This window comes from Dendrobates tinctorius, unplaced genomic scaffold (genome assembly GCF_039654945.1).
Source record: "Dendrobates tinctorius isolate UK_male_01 unplaced genomic scaffold, ASM3965494v1 ptg000294l, whole genome shotgun sequence".
NCBI classification, from domain to species: Eukaryota; Metazoa; Chordata; class Amphibia; order Anura; family Dendrobatidae; genus Dendrobates; species Dendrobates tinctorius.
In genome coordinates, this window is record NW_027361961.1 from 2,739,122 (window position 1) to 2,753,038 (window position 13,917).

General features: G+C 43.6%; 1 protein-coding gene across 1 annotated transcript in view; it reads left to right on the plus strand.

The window, feature by feature from the left end:
• LOC141073006 (uncharacterized) overlaps positions 1-13,917 on the plus strand; it is a 115,558-nt gene that overhangs the window by 42,541 nt on the left and 59,100 nt on the right. Inside the window, exon 13 of the mRNA XM_073560288.1 lies at positions 6,910-8,363. Coding sequence (XP_073416389.1) covers positions 6,910-8,363 — 1,454 coding nt within the window. The remainder of the gene's footprint in view (positions 1-6,909; positions 8,364-13,917) is intronic.

Genomic DNA, 13,917 nt, shown 5'->3' on the forward strand with positions numbered 1-13,917 from the left:
GTGGCCATTAGAATTATTACACGTGGTGTCGTTCATTCTAAGTTGCCCCCGGTGGTGGTGAGTGGTATTGCACTTTAGTTCTTTGGTTAAGTGCACGTGATTAGGTAACAGGTGTGAATGCTCTATAAATGAGTGTCAGGTGTATCATTCACGGTTTGGTGATATTGATTGTGTGTTAGTCATTCACAAGGAAGCCTGGGTGAATGAAGAAGCTGAACATGATTCCTGCGCAGCCCAACCAGAGGGGACGAGTGGCAGCTAGGTGGTCTGCAGGAAGGCTGGCATGACGTGGTGGAGTCACAGTTTATGGTGTTTGCAGGAAGTGCTTGCATGGCTTGGTGGAGTGACGACTATGGAGAGAGTTGCACTCAGCATGCGGGACTTGGTTGCTGAGAGCTGGACTCAAGCATGCTTGACTTTTTGGGCAGGAGCTGAACTCATCTTTGGGACTCTGTTACTGGACTTCTGCAATTGGTGGTGGACTCTGCTCCAAGGCTGCACTATGGTGAAGGATCCAGTTATGGTGATGGATCCGGGTGGAGGATAAGGTGCACACAGGTGGTGGGCTCTGTTGCTAGGAGCGTATGCAACAGAGCAATGCTAAGTGGTGTTTCCCCTGTATTGTCATCTTTCCTCATGTGTGTTTTAGTGCAGTGGTGGGATTAGTTTCCGCACCGACCAATTCCCTAGTGAGGGTTTAGGTCAGGGCGAGCTAGGGTTTTTAGGTTCCTGTTGCGCGCCCGTTGCGGAACCGGCATAGGGAACATTAGGAGTGCAGGGACACTGGCTCAGGGGAGCTCAGGAGGTCTCCACTTCCCTATTCCCTATCGCAGGGCCCACCATTGTTAATGTTTCCCAGGTTCCCCTTTATTATTTAAATTCGCCTTACTGGAGGCAGGGTTTCCAGACTTGTATATATGTGTAATGTCTAAATTCGCCAGTTGGAGGCGGTGTAGCAGCTGCACGTGTTTATTATTTAAATTCGCCCAACTGGAGGCGGTGTATCCAGGGTCACATGTGTCATATGGGTTCGCCTTGCGGTTCTCGCTGCGTCCAGACACACGTGACCGTGACAGGTTCGTTCCTTCCTGGCAGCGGAGATTGGCACCTTAGGGGGGACGAGAATTGGCACCCCCGCTCAACGTAGGCTGTCCCTAGGAACCCTGATCAATACTGCAGCCACTAGGGGATCCCTATACCCGGATACTAAAGGGACCCCTATAAATAGACAGAGATCACACCTGAACCTAAGAAGGACCCTATCCCCAACGTGAGTTAAAAACAAGTGAAGAAAGTAGAAACACATATGGGCAGAAAATGGCATTCAGATGAAACACAGGATGACCTTTCTATAAAGCAGGCCTGCTAAGCAAAATAGATTATTTCTCAAAAGGAATTATATCCTCAGTTTCTGACTTATTGCACAGACTTGAATTAAATTGCACAAAGAAGGTCAATAGACTAACCCTGTATCAGACAGGATATGTACATAGACCAAATGCAATAATCTGGAAAGGTAATAATGTGGTCTCAATTGTTGGATACATTAAAGTGCTTGGCAGGTATTGTTGTCCTTCCTAAATGGTACACCCGACACCCATAAGCATTTGTCACCATATTCAGTGGATATCACCAGTCCCTCCAAACCAGCCAAGTAAGGCCTCTTTCGCACTTCAGTTTTTTCGTGTCAGTCATAATCCGCCAATTTTTGAAAAAAAAAAACGGATCTGCCAAAAAAGAGGCGGATCTGTTTTTTTTCCCCCATAGACTTACATTGTTGGCGGATCTTGACTGACGGTCGCCCGTCACCCCCGTTTTTTGACGGATCCGCCAAAATTTTTCTGGCTCCCAGGCGGATGAGACAGACACTGCAACGTTTTTTCCTCTTGACGGTCCGCTATTTTCATGTGCACATGCCGGGATCGTAAAAAAAAATTCTCTCTTTCTTCTCTCTCTTTTCTCTCTCTCTCCTCGTTTTGCCGGGCACGGGTTCCTTTAAATTTCAACCTTCGCCGGATCCGTCAAAACAGTCTGGTGCCACACGTTGCTGTCAATCCGCGTTTTGACAACAAGCAAAAAGGCAGCAACACTTACCTGCCCAGGTCTAGAACAAATGCACTGCAGGGTGCAGCCAGCCCATATAGCAAGATGTCAGCAACACAGGTGCAAAATACCAGATTAACAGCCACTCTCCACATACCCATTCCTGGAGGGGGTGACTGCCCAGTATACAATTGCACAAAGAGGGTCCGCATAGGGTACCGTTCACACAAAGGGAATGCATGGTGTCTGGTTTACAGCCTATTAGTAACGCCCCTACTATTCGATTAGGCGGGCTGGCCAGCACCCTCTCATTGCATCCCAGTGTGAACACCCCTCATACGAGACCAAATGTGTCTGGGCTCGGCTGCACCCCGAATCATGTAGTGCAAAAAATTTTTTACCAATTAGTGAGGTATTAGCTGATATTTTGGCCAAAATACTTGAGCCCGTAAACTGCGCCAAAGTTCCTCACGCTTACGGGTCCCTACACTAAACTAAATAGCAAAGCCATTGAAGAAGAAGACTCAGGTCTTCAAAATTTCATATATAACAACAAGCAAAAAGGCAGCAACACTTACCTGCCCAGGTCTAGAACAAATGCACTGCAGGGTGCAGCCAGCCCATATAGCAAGATGTCAGCAACACAGGTGCAAAATACCAGATTAACAGCCACTCTCCACATACCCATTCCTGGAGGGGGTGACTGCCCAGTATACAATTGCACAAAGAGGGTCCGCATAGGGTACCGTTCACACAAAGGGAATGCATGGTGTCTGGTTTACAGCCTATTAGTAACGCCCCTACTATTCGATTAGGCGGGCTGGCCAGCACCCTCTCATTGCATCCCAGTGTGAACACCCCTCATACGAGACCAAATGTGTCTGGGCTCGGCTGCACCCCGAATCATGTAGTGCAAAAAATTTTTTACCAATTAGTGAGGTATTAGCTGATATTTTGGCCAAAATACTTGAGCCCGTAAACTGCGCCAAAGTTCCTCACGCTTACGGGTCCCTACACTAAACTAAATAGCAAAGCCATTGAAGAAGAAGACTCAGGTCTTCAAAATTTCATATATAACAACAAGCAAAAAGGCAGCAACACTTACCTGCCCAGGTCTAGAACAAATGCACTGCAGGGTGCAGCCAGCCCATATAGCAAGATGTCAGCAACACAGGTGCAAAATACCAGATTAACAGCAAGTTATTTTGGCCAAAATATCAGCTAATACCTCACTAATTGGTAAAAAATTTTTTGCACTACATGATTCGGGGTGCAGCCGAGCCCAGACACATTTGGTCTCGTATGAGGGGTGTTCACACTGGGATGCAATGAGAGGGTGCTGGCCAGCCCGCCTAATCGAATAGTAGGGGCGTTACTAATAGGCTGTAAACCAGACACCATGCATTCCCTTTGTGTGAACGGTACCCTATGCGGACCCTCTTTGTGCAATTGTATACTGGGCAGTCACCCCCTCCAGGAATGGGTATGTGGAGAGTGGCTGTTAATCTGGTATTTTGCACCTGTGTTGCTGACATCTTGCTATATGGGCTGGCTGCACCCTGCAGTGCATTTGTTCTAGACCTGGGCAGGTAAGTGTTGCTGCCTTTTTGCTTGTTGTTATATATGAAATTTTGAAGACCTGAGTCTTCTTCTTCAATGGCTTTGCTATTTAGTTTAGTGTAGGGACCCGTAAGCGTGAGGAACTTTGGCGCAGTTTACGGGCTCAAGTATTTTGGCCAAAATATCAGCTAATACCTCACTAATTGGTAAAAAATTTTTTGCACTACATGATTCGGGGTGCAGCCGAGCCCAGACACATTTGGTCTCGTATGAGGGGTGTTCACACTGGGATGCAATGAGAGGGTGCTGGCCAGCCCGCCTAATCGAATAGTAGGGGCGTTACTAATAGGCTGTAAACCAGACACCATGCATTCCCTTTGTGTGAACGGTACCCTATGCGGACCCTCTTTGTGCAATTGTATACTGGGCAGTCACCCCCTCCAGGAATGGGTATGTGGAGAGTGGCTGTTAATCTGGTATTTTGCACCTGTGTTGCTGACATCTTGCTATATGGGCTGGCTGCACCCTGCAGTGCATTTGTTCTAGACCTGGGCAGGTAAGTGTTGCTGCCTTTTTGCTTGTTGTTATATATGAAATTTTGAAGACCTGAGTCTTCTTCTTCAATGGCTTTGCTATTTAGTTTAGTGTAGGGACCCGTAAGCGTGAGGAACTTTGGCGCAGTTTACGGGCTCAAGTATTTTGGCCAAAATATCAGCTAATACCTCACTAATTGGTAAAAAAATTTTTGCACTACATGATTCGGGGTGCAGCCGAGCCCAGACACATTTGGTCTCGTATGAGGGGTGTTCACACTGGGATGCAATGAGAGGGTGCTGGCCAGCCCGCCTAATCGAATAGTAGGGGCGTTACTAATAGGCTGTAAACCAGACACCATGCATTCCCTTTGTGTGAACGGTACCCTATGCGGACCCTCTTTGTGCAATTGTATACTGGGCAGTCACCCCCTCCAGGAATGGGTATGTGGAGAGTGGCTGTTAATCTGGTATTTTGCACCTGTGTTGCTGACATCTTGCTATATGGGCTGGCTGCACCCTGCAGTGCATTTGTTCTAGACCTGGGCAGGTAAGTGTTGCTGCCTTTTTGCTTGTTGTTATATATGAAATTTTGAAGACCTGAGTCTTCTTCTTCAATGGCTTTGCTATTTAGTTTAGTGTAGGGACCCGTAAGCGTGAGGAACTTTGGCGCAGTTTACGGGCTCAAGTATTTTGGCCAAAATATCAGCTAATACCTCACTAATTGGTAAAAAATTTTTTGCACTACATGATTCGGGGTGCAGCCGAGCCCAGACACATTTGGTCTCGTATGAGGGGTGTTCACACTGGGATGCAATGAGAGGGTGCTGGCCAGCCCGCCTAATCGAATAGTAGGGGCGTTACTAATAGGCTGTAAACCAGACACCATGCATTCCCTTTGTGTGAACGGTACCCTATGCGGACCCTCTTTGTGCAATTGTATACTGGGCAGTCACCCCCTCCAGGAATGGGTATGTGGAGAGTGGCTGTTAATCTGGTATTTTGCACCTGTGTTGCTGACATCTTGCTATATGGGCTGGCTGCACCCTGCAGTGCATTTGTTCTAGACCTGGGCAGGTAAGTGTTGCTGCCTTTTTGCTTGTTGTTATATATGAAATTTTGAAGACCTGAGTCTTCTTCTTCAATGGCTTTGCTATTTAGTTCAATCCGCGTTTTGCCCTGCACGGGTTCCTTTAAATTTCAGCCTTCGCCGGATCCATCAAAACAACGGTCCGGTGCCACACGTTGCTGTCAATCCGCCGACGGATCCGTTTTTCGCCATTTTCGCGGATTACAACTGATCTGAAAAACGGCTGTGTGAAACAGGCCTGAGAACAATACTCAAAAAATGAACAATTGATCCATCAGCTATAATCATAGTACTCATCTGCCAACTGCCCTCCACAATCATATGGATATCCATATACACCAGGACACGTGATGTTACTATATCGGGCCTCCTGATGAGCCATGAGAGGCGAAACACGTTGAGGCGGTGATTGTGGAGGGCATTTAGGAAGGACATCAATACCTGGATTGGTTTATGGAAGCCATGTTGCTTTACATGAACCTGTGAGTTTTGTTTGTATGCACATCCCCATCATCTATTTGGTTTCTCTGTCCTTTAACTCCCTTGTTTGACTGTGTTGTTTTGTGAGTGTGTTTTGTATGATTGTTATTTTCATTTATCCCTGTCCGTCTTCCCCTTGTTTGTCTGTTTGGTGCATTCCTATACAGTTAAATTTCCACCCTCCCTGGGGGAAGAAGGGATAGAAAAGGGTTAATTTAGTAAGATATGTGAATCCAGCATCTCCACGTTCACCCCTAGCTCTAGGGACCTGGTTAGCACCCAAATTCCCTAGGAATTGAAGTTTTTATTGATATTATTTTCGACTACATAAGGCTACTTTCAGACATCAGTTTTTTAGCATCAGGCGCGATGCGGCGAAAAATGTAAAATCCGGCGCCGGTTGCCACCGGATCCGGCTTTTATCCCATACACTAGCATTATCGCTGCATTGCGCCTGATGGCCATGCAGCGTGTCCGGCTTTTGCCGGATATGGCAAAAAATGCCTGTCCGGCGTCTGCAAAAAACGTTCCCTGCAAGATTTTTTTGCAGCGCCGGAACAGCTTTTTACACAGCGCATGCCCGGACACTGTGAGTGTTAACCCCACAAGTGCCCAGCAAGAGAGAGATCTCTCTCTCTCACCCAGACACTTGTGAGAGATCTCTCTCGCCGGGTACTTGTGGGTTAACACTCAGTGTCCGGGCGAGAGAGATCTCTCGCCCGGACACTGAGTGTTAACCCCACATGTGTCTCTCTAACCGCCACCACCTCCCCTCCCCCCATACCCTTCGGCGGCTGTCTCTCTCGTCCCCGATGTATCTTCCTCCTGCGGTTCCTTTAAATCCTGTCCGAGCCGTATCAGACGCCGCATACACATCCGTTGTCACTGCTGCAGGCCGGATCTGGCGGCTCGGCTTTTTGCCGCACGTCGCCAGACCCCACACACCGGATGTCTGAAAGTAGCCTAACATTGGTGGCTTTTTATTCCATATTTGGGAGACAGAGTGGACAAGCAGTTGACCACCACGCTTCACTGGTTCATGCTATGCAGTTTTCTATTAGACTATGAACTGTCATTGTCTTGATGAATAATTCAATTTTTGTACTTTACTTGGCATTTTTACTGACAGTTTAAGCAGGAATGTTGAAAAATAACATATTCAAGGATATTTTATTTAAAAATAATTGGTTTTATTTTTGGCAGATGAATGTACCAGATCAGAGGGAAAGCTGACATCTTCAATTTTTAAATCAGATAATTTTGAGATCCCAGAAGACACAACTGAAGTGAATGCCATTAGTTCAGCTATACCATCATCCCTTCACAGCAAAGATCTGTCATTTGATCCTTTGAAACAGGTCCTGTTTTCTGATTCATTACCGACTGCAAAGGAATATCCAAGTTACAAAATAAGCATTAAAAATCAAGCTGAGCCTAAAGCAAAGAAGTCATTTTCACGTTCAGAACATGGAAATAGCTTTCGTCTCGAAAAGTATTTTCTTAAACATCAAAAAATTCATGCAGCAGAGAATAGATTTTCTTGTTCCAAGTGTGGGAAATGTTTTAACCATAAATCAGATCTTGGTAGGCACCAGAGAATTCACACAGGGGAGAAGCCATTTTCATGTACAGAATGTGGAAAATGTTTTATCCATAAATCAGATCTTGGTAGGCACCAGAGAACTCACACAGGGGAGAAGCCATTTTCATCTACAGAATGTGAAAAATGTTTTAACCAGAAATCAAATCTTGTCAGTCACCAGAGAATTCACACAGGGGAGAAGCGATTTTCCTGTTCAGTATGTGGAAAATGTTTTACCTATAAATCAGATCTTGGTAGGCACCAGAGAACCCACACAGGGGAGAAGCCTTTTTCATGTTCAGAATGTGGGATATGTTTTAACCAGAAAGCATATCATGATGACCACCAGAGAACTCACACAGGGGAAAAGCCTTTTTCATGCTCAGAATGTGGGAAACAGTTTAACCAGAAATCAGTTTTGGTTAACCACCAGAGAACTCACACAGGGGAAAAGCCTTTTTCATGCTCAGAATGTGGGAAACAGTTTAACCAGAAATCAGTTTTGGTTAAGCACCAGAGAACTCACACAGGGGAGAAGCCTTTTTTGTGTTCAGAATGTGGGAAATGTTTTAACCGTAAAGTGCATCTTGATAGCCACCAGAGAACCCACACAGAAGAGAGGCCTTTTTCATGTTCAGAATGTGGGAAATGTTTTAACCATAAATCAGATATTGTTAAGCACCAGAGAATTCACACAGGGGAGAAGCCATTTTCATGTTCAGAATGTGGGAAATGTTTTAACCATAAATATAACCTTATTATACACCTAAGAACCCACACAGGGGAGAAGCCTTTTTCATGTTTAGAATGTGGGAAATGTTTTAACCATAAATCAGATTTTGTTAAGCACCAGAGAATTCACACAGGGGAGAAGCCTTTTTCGTGTTTAGAATGTGGGAAATGTTTTAACAATAAATCAGATTTTGTTAAGCACCAGAGAATTCACACAGGGGATAAGCCTTTTTCCTGCTCAGAATGTGGGAAATGCTTTATCCAGAAATCGCATCTCAATAAACATCAGATGAGCCACACAGGGGAGAAGCCTTTTTCATGTTCAGAATGTGGAAAATATTTTGTGAAGAAATCATCTCTTCTTAGTCACCAGAGTAGTCACACAGGGTAGAAGCCTTTTTCATGTTCTTGATGTGGGAAATGTCTTACAAGGAAAACAACGCTAAATAAACATCAGAGAAGTCACACAGGGGAGAAGCCTTTTACATGTTCAGAATGTTGGAAATGATGTAACCAAAAATGTTATCTTCTTAAAGGGTTTGTCCACTAGTTCGACAGCTCCTCGTCATACCTCATGTTTGGCCTTGTTAAAATAAAAACAATTATACTCGTCTTCTGAGCACAGTGCCGTTGCAGCGGTGTCTGCATTCGCTTTCTCATGGCCCATGAGATGTTGTTACATCACAAGAGCCCTGCACCCAGTCGGCACCCACTTCACTGTCCCTGCCACCTCCGGACATTTGCTTTCTTTTTCTTATAGTTCGATGTGTCCAAATGTGGGGATAGTGATACACTGAATGCAAGTACAGACATCACTGGAACAGCACCAGTATGGAAGATTTGAGTAAGTGTTTTTATTTAATTTGCACCAAGGAATGAAGGGTTTGTCCAAGTAATGCACAACCCCTTTAAAGATCAAAAACCCCACCCAGGGAAAAGCCATTATTATACTTACAGTGTGAAAAATGAATTACTGGAAAATAATTTTTTGTTGACCATCAAAAATAACTCAGATGGGGAGAAACTATATGTTATTGACAAATTGTACAAGAATATATCACAGACAGTCGTATAATTAAATGAGTAAAGGAAATTACTTTAGAATTTATTGTATTTTTTGATTATGAGACACAACAGTCCGTCATTGTTATTGTTTACTGTAACTGATATTTGTATTTTGATGTAACCCCGTCTCATGTACAGCACTATGGAATTAAGGGTGCTATATAAATAATAACACTTTTAGTGAGAAAACATTTAGCCTTATGAATGAGCGCATCTTTTAGACAGGAGGCATCGTCATATGACAAAGGAAAATGCGGAAACACAGATTCTGATCATTGAGAAACCTGCTCTCCTCCAGCCTCACACTTATATAACTGATTGGTGCAGAGCAGGAGAGGAAGGTACTGGGATCTGTTCAGAGCCTGCACGTCCTGACTGAGCAGCTGGCTCAAAGACCTTTCACATCATGTAGTGAATCACATGACCTGGAAGGAACTGCAAAATGAGGTTATGTATATACAGTGAATGTGTATCCAAATGTGCATATGTAGTGATCTGTGTGTATATAAGTGTGTGTAACATACGTGCCATGGACCGAGGGGAGCTTGGAAGGGCACGACTAGGCAAACACCTGAATCTTCTTTAGAGGCCCTGATAGTGTGGTAAGATTTGGCTCCAGATGGATGCTAGATGCTTCTCCAGGACAGACCTCTGACACACGGCAGTTGACCTCCAAAGGGCCAGAAATGGGAAGGTATGACTGGTATACAGGTACTGGCAGGCATGTCTGGTATTCAGGCACAGCAGGTATGGCTGGTAGGCAGAAACAGCAGCTACTGGCAGGCACAGCTGCTAGACAGGAAAAGCAGGTACTGGCAGGCACAGCTGTTATACAGGAAGGCATGGCAGGTAAAGAGGTGACCTGACAACTAGAAAGCATGCAAACTAAAAGAATACGTTGCTCAGGCAGCTCCCAACAGGTGGAGGTACCTTAAATAAGTGTCTCAGCCATTGGCTGGAGACACTTTAGGACGGTGTGCACTGTCAATTTAAGAGCCTGGGAGCTTGCACACCCTAACTGCAGTGCCCTGAGATCACAACTGCAGGAGGAAGTGAGGGCCGGGGCGGTGAGTGAGTCAGCATCCCTTCCGGGGGAATGGAGGATGGGAATTGCGAAGGAAAGCCAACGCTACTGTACACCTTCCTTTACTCCCCCTCTTCAAGTTCTCAAGAAATTTTTCCATAAGGAGAGGGCCATGGATGTTTTCCTTTGGCTCCCATAACTTCTCTTCAGGACCGAATCCTTTCCAATGCACAAGTAAAAAAGGCTTTTCCTATAATCCTTTTAGTGGCCAGAATATTCTTTACCTCGAAAACATCTTTAGACGTTACTGGAGCAGGAGTTGTTCCCGGGTCCTTAAAGAAGGAGCTCAAGACAACAGGCTTCAGGAGAGATATGTGGAATGAGTTGGGGATACGTAAAGCAGCTGGAAGCTTGAGCTTGTAGGATACACCATTAACTGTTTGAGAACCTCGAAAGGACCAATAATACGAGGACACAGTTTGTATGAATAGTTTCTTCAAGAAAATTATCACAAATACATGGCTGTCTAGTGATGTTATGGGATGTTTCACATGGGGTCACTGCGTGACCTGTTCCCACATCATGCCTGGTAAGGTCTTTTTAAGCAATGTCACAGGTAAACAATGTATCCGAGAATTTATCAACTGCAGTAGCAGAGTTGAGGTATACAAGGCTACGTGTCACTGTGGCATAGAGTATGTGAGAAAGACGATCAAGTAATTTAAACACAGGATAGGTGACCACATAGGGGACATCCAACGCAAGAGGGATACACCCATATCACGCCATATTACTAACTGCCACAGTGGCAACGTCAAATGTATTAAATTTATGGGTATTGAGAAAGTTCCTAAACCACTCAGAGGAGGTCACTGGGATAGATTGATCCTGCAAAAGGAAATGAGATGGATCTTTTACCTCAAAACTGTTGTCCCTGGAGGCATGAATGACCAACTTAATTCGCTATGCTTTGTCTTAATATCCCTCACCTACCACGACCATATTGACTTGCTGAAAATAGTTCTAACAATTTTTTGGGATTCTTTATCTTGTATTGCTGTTTACTAATGAGGTATTAGAACTATTCTGCCTCATAGTGTGGGCCGTTCTTTACCTCCACTGTTCCTTATTTTAGGATTTAATTCAATTATTTAATACTAGTGCTGTTCTCAATCATCCCTCATTTATCATATTTTTTTCCAAGAATGCCATTGCATCTAAGTGTAACCTTATTAAAAAAGGAAAGATAAATAATCTGGGATCATTGGAGATGAATATTCCATAAAGGTCACTTTTTTCCTAGATAATTTGAATATTTTCACTATAAATCATTCCTAAACTACTGTAGGGGCAGTATGATACCCAGGAACCAACTAACAAGTATAATGTGAACAAGGGTTACCTATAACCGACTAACTGAAAAAAAAAACCCTATTAAAATATAACTTTTATTAAGTGCAAAAATAACAATATAAAATTGCACAGATGTCCCCTATTATAAAGCCTTGTAAAAAACGGGCTATTGTATTGCTGGAAAGAGATAAGGTATAGCAGTCAAACCAAATCTAACCAGCTGAATCTGCCAATCCAATCATGTGGTCAGAAAAACCTGAATCATAGCAGTTAAAAACTGCACAATACTATTATAGCCCAAAAACCTCAAAAAAACGGAAAAAAGGGAAATGGACATAAAAAAGATGTATAAAAATTGATAATACGTGCTACCATCTGATGAGTGACCTGGCCCTATACAAAATGACTATCTGAACACCTACCTAGGTGCAGAGGTAGGTAAACAGGAACGGCTTATCTGATAACAAATTGTCAGAAATCATGAAAGCAAACAAAGACACCACTGAATGGACCAGATTTTCAAGTCTCAGTGTAAATTAGTAGGGGTGCTACAGCCACTCCAGATATCAGATATATATCATACCCCTAGTTTAAATCACCAGATACTGACAATAAGCCCATTCATGGGAAAAAAAAAACAAAACAGTACATATCTGTGGATATATACTCCATAATGATATCCATAAAGTCCATGATAACATCATTCCTCAGCTATAGTCCGCACACTCTCAATGCGTTTCCCCCTACTGCGGGTTCATCAGGAGAGATGCATATTGGTCAGAGCGGTCTGGCAGTGGAGACTAATCCAATTGATGAGGCTGCCAGTAGATACTCAGGCAGTGACTATCTTGTTCGGCTACATAGGAATATTTGCTCTCCTCAATATAAGAACCAAATGTTTGGAGCGCATTTGCGTTCCACAGACCGGATGTAGAAAGAGTAGAGTGACATGCATTTTGTATGAAGAGCTCTGAGGTGTCGGTGAAGTGAGATCGGAATCCCCGTAGCCAAGTAGTAGTGAATCACCGCACACGCCTGATGAACATTTGTAGAACGTTTATTTCACTTAGTGAATGAGACTGTAGGACTGATATGGAAAAAGGGAATAAATCAAAAGTGGACAGAGACAGAAATCTAACATTCCGACCCTGCCAGGGTCTTATTCATATTGTCGCTGTGAAAAAAAGAACATGGCATGAGAATCAATTCCATATACAAGAAAATAAATTGCAAGCCAGTATTGTGCAAAATCATGAAAAATAAAAAATAGAAAATAATATAATAAAAATAAAATTAAAGCATGAAGACAAGAAAAAACTGCTTTATTTCAATTGTGTGGGGACTAAGGTACAGATAACAGCCTGTGTACATATGCATATCTGGATAAGTACATAGGGATGCTTGTTAGGGCAGATGCGCTAGCAAAAGGGAAAACCTTCAATACATAAAATACAATAGGGGGAAGAGAGGTAATACAGTTATAAATCCAAAGTAAAAAACACATCCATAGATCAAGAAATATGTTCCCATGAGGGAGTTGCTTTACCTTAAGATAGGTGACTGATCAATTGTTGAAAGGAGGAGGTGTGTCTGGGTGTAAAAGATACCTGTGGTGATGGAGAAAATGAGATGGTGTGTATATTTCATTAGTTGGACATGAGAATTAAGTATAATAAAGCAAACGGGAGGTGGAGGTAGCTAGTTACCTATGGTTAACATAGGACTAGCGGCAATAAAGTTACATACTCTACCGTTTAAAAGTTTGGGGTCACCCAGGCAATTTTGTGTTTTCCATGAAAACTCATACTTTTATTAATCAAATGAGTTGCCAAATGAATTTAAAATCTAGTCCAGACATTGACAAGGTTCGAAAAAAAGACTTTTATTTGAAATAATAATTTTCTCCTTCAAACTTTGCTTCTGTCAAAGAACGCTCCCTTTGCAGCAATTACAGCATTGCAGACCTTTGGCATTCTAGTAGTGACTTTGCTGAGGTAATCTGGAGAAATTTTACCTGATGCTTCCAGAAGCCCCTCCCACAAGTTGGTTTGGCTTGATGGGCACTTTTTGTGTACCATACGGTCAAGCTGCTCCCACAACACTTCAATGGGGTTGAGATCTGGTGACTGTGCTGGCCACTCCATTACAGATAGATTACCAGCTGCCTCCTTCTTCCCTAAATAGTCCTTACATAATTTGGAGGTATGCTTTGGATCATTGTCCTGTTGTAGGATGAAATCGGCTCCAATCCAGCGCTGTCCACAGGGTATGGCATGGCGTTGTCAAATGGAGTGATAGCCTTCCTTATTCAAAATCCCTTTTACCTTGTGCAAATCTCCCACTTTACCAACACCAAAGCAACCCCAGACCATCACATTACCTCCACCATGCTTGACAGATGGCGTCAGGCACTCTTCCAGGATCTTTTCAGTTCTGCGTCTCACAAATGTTCTGT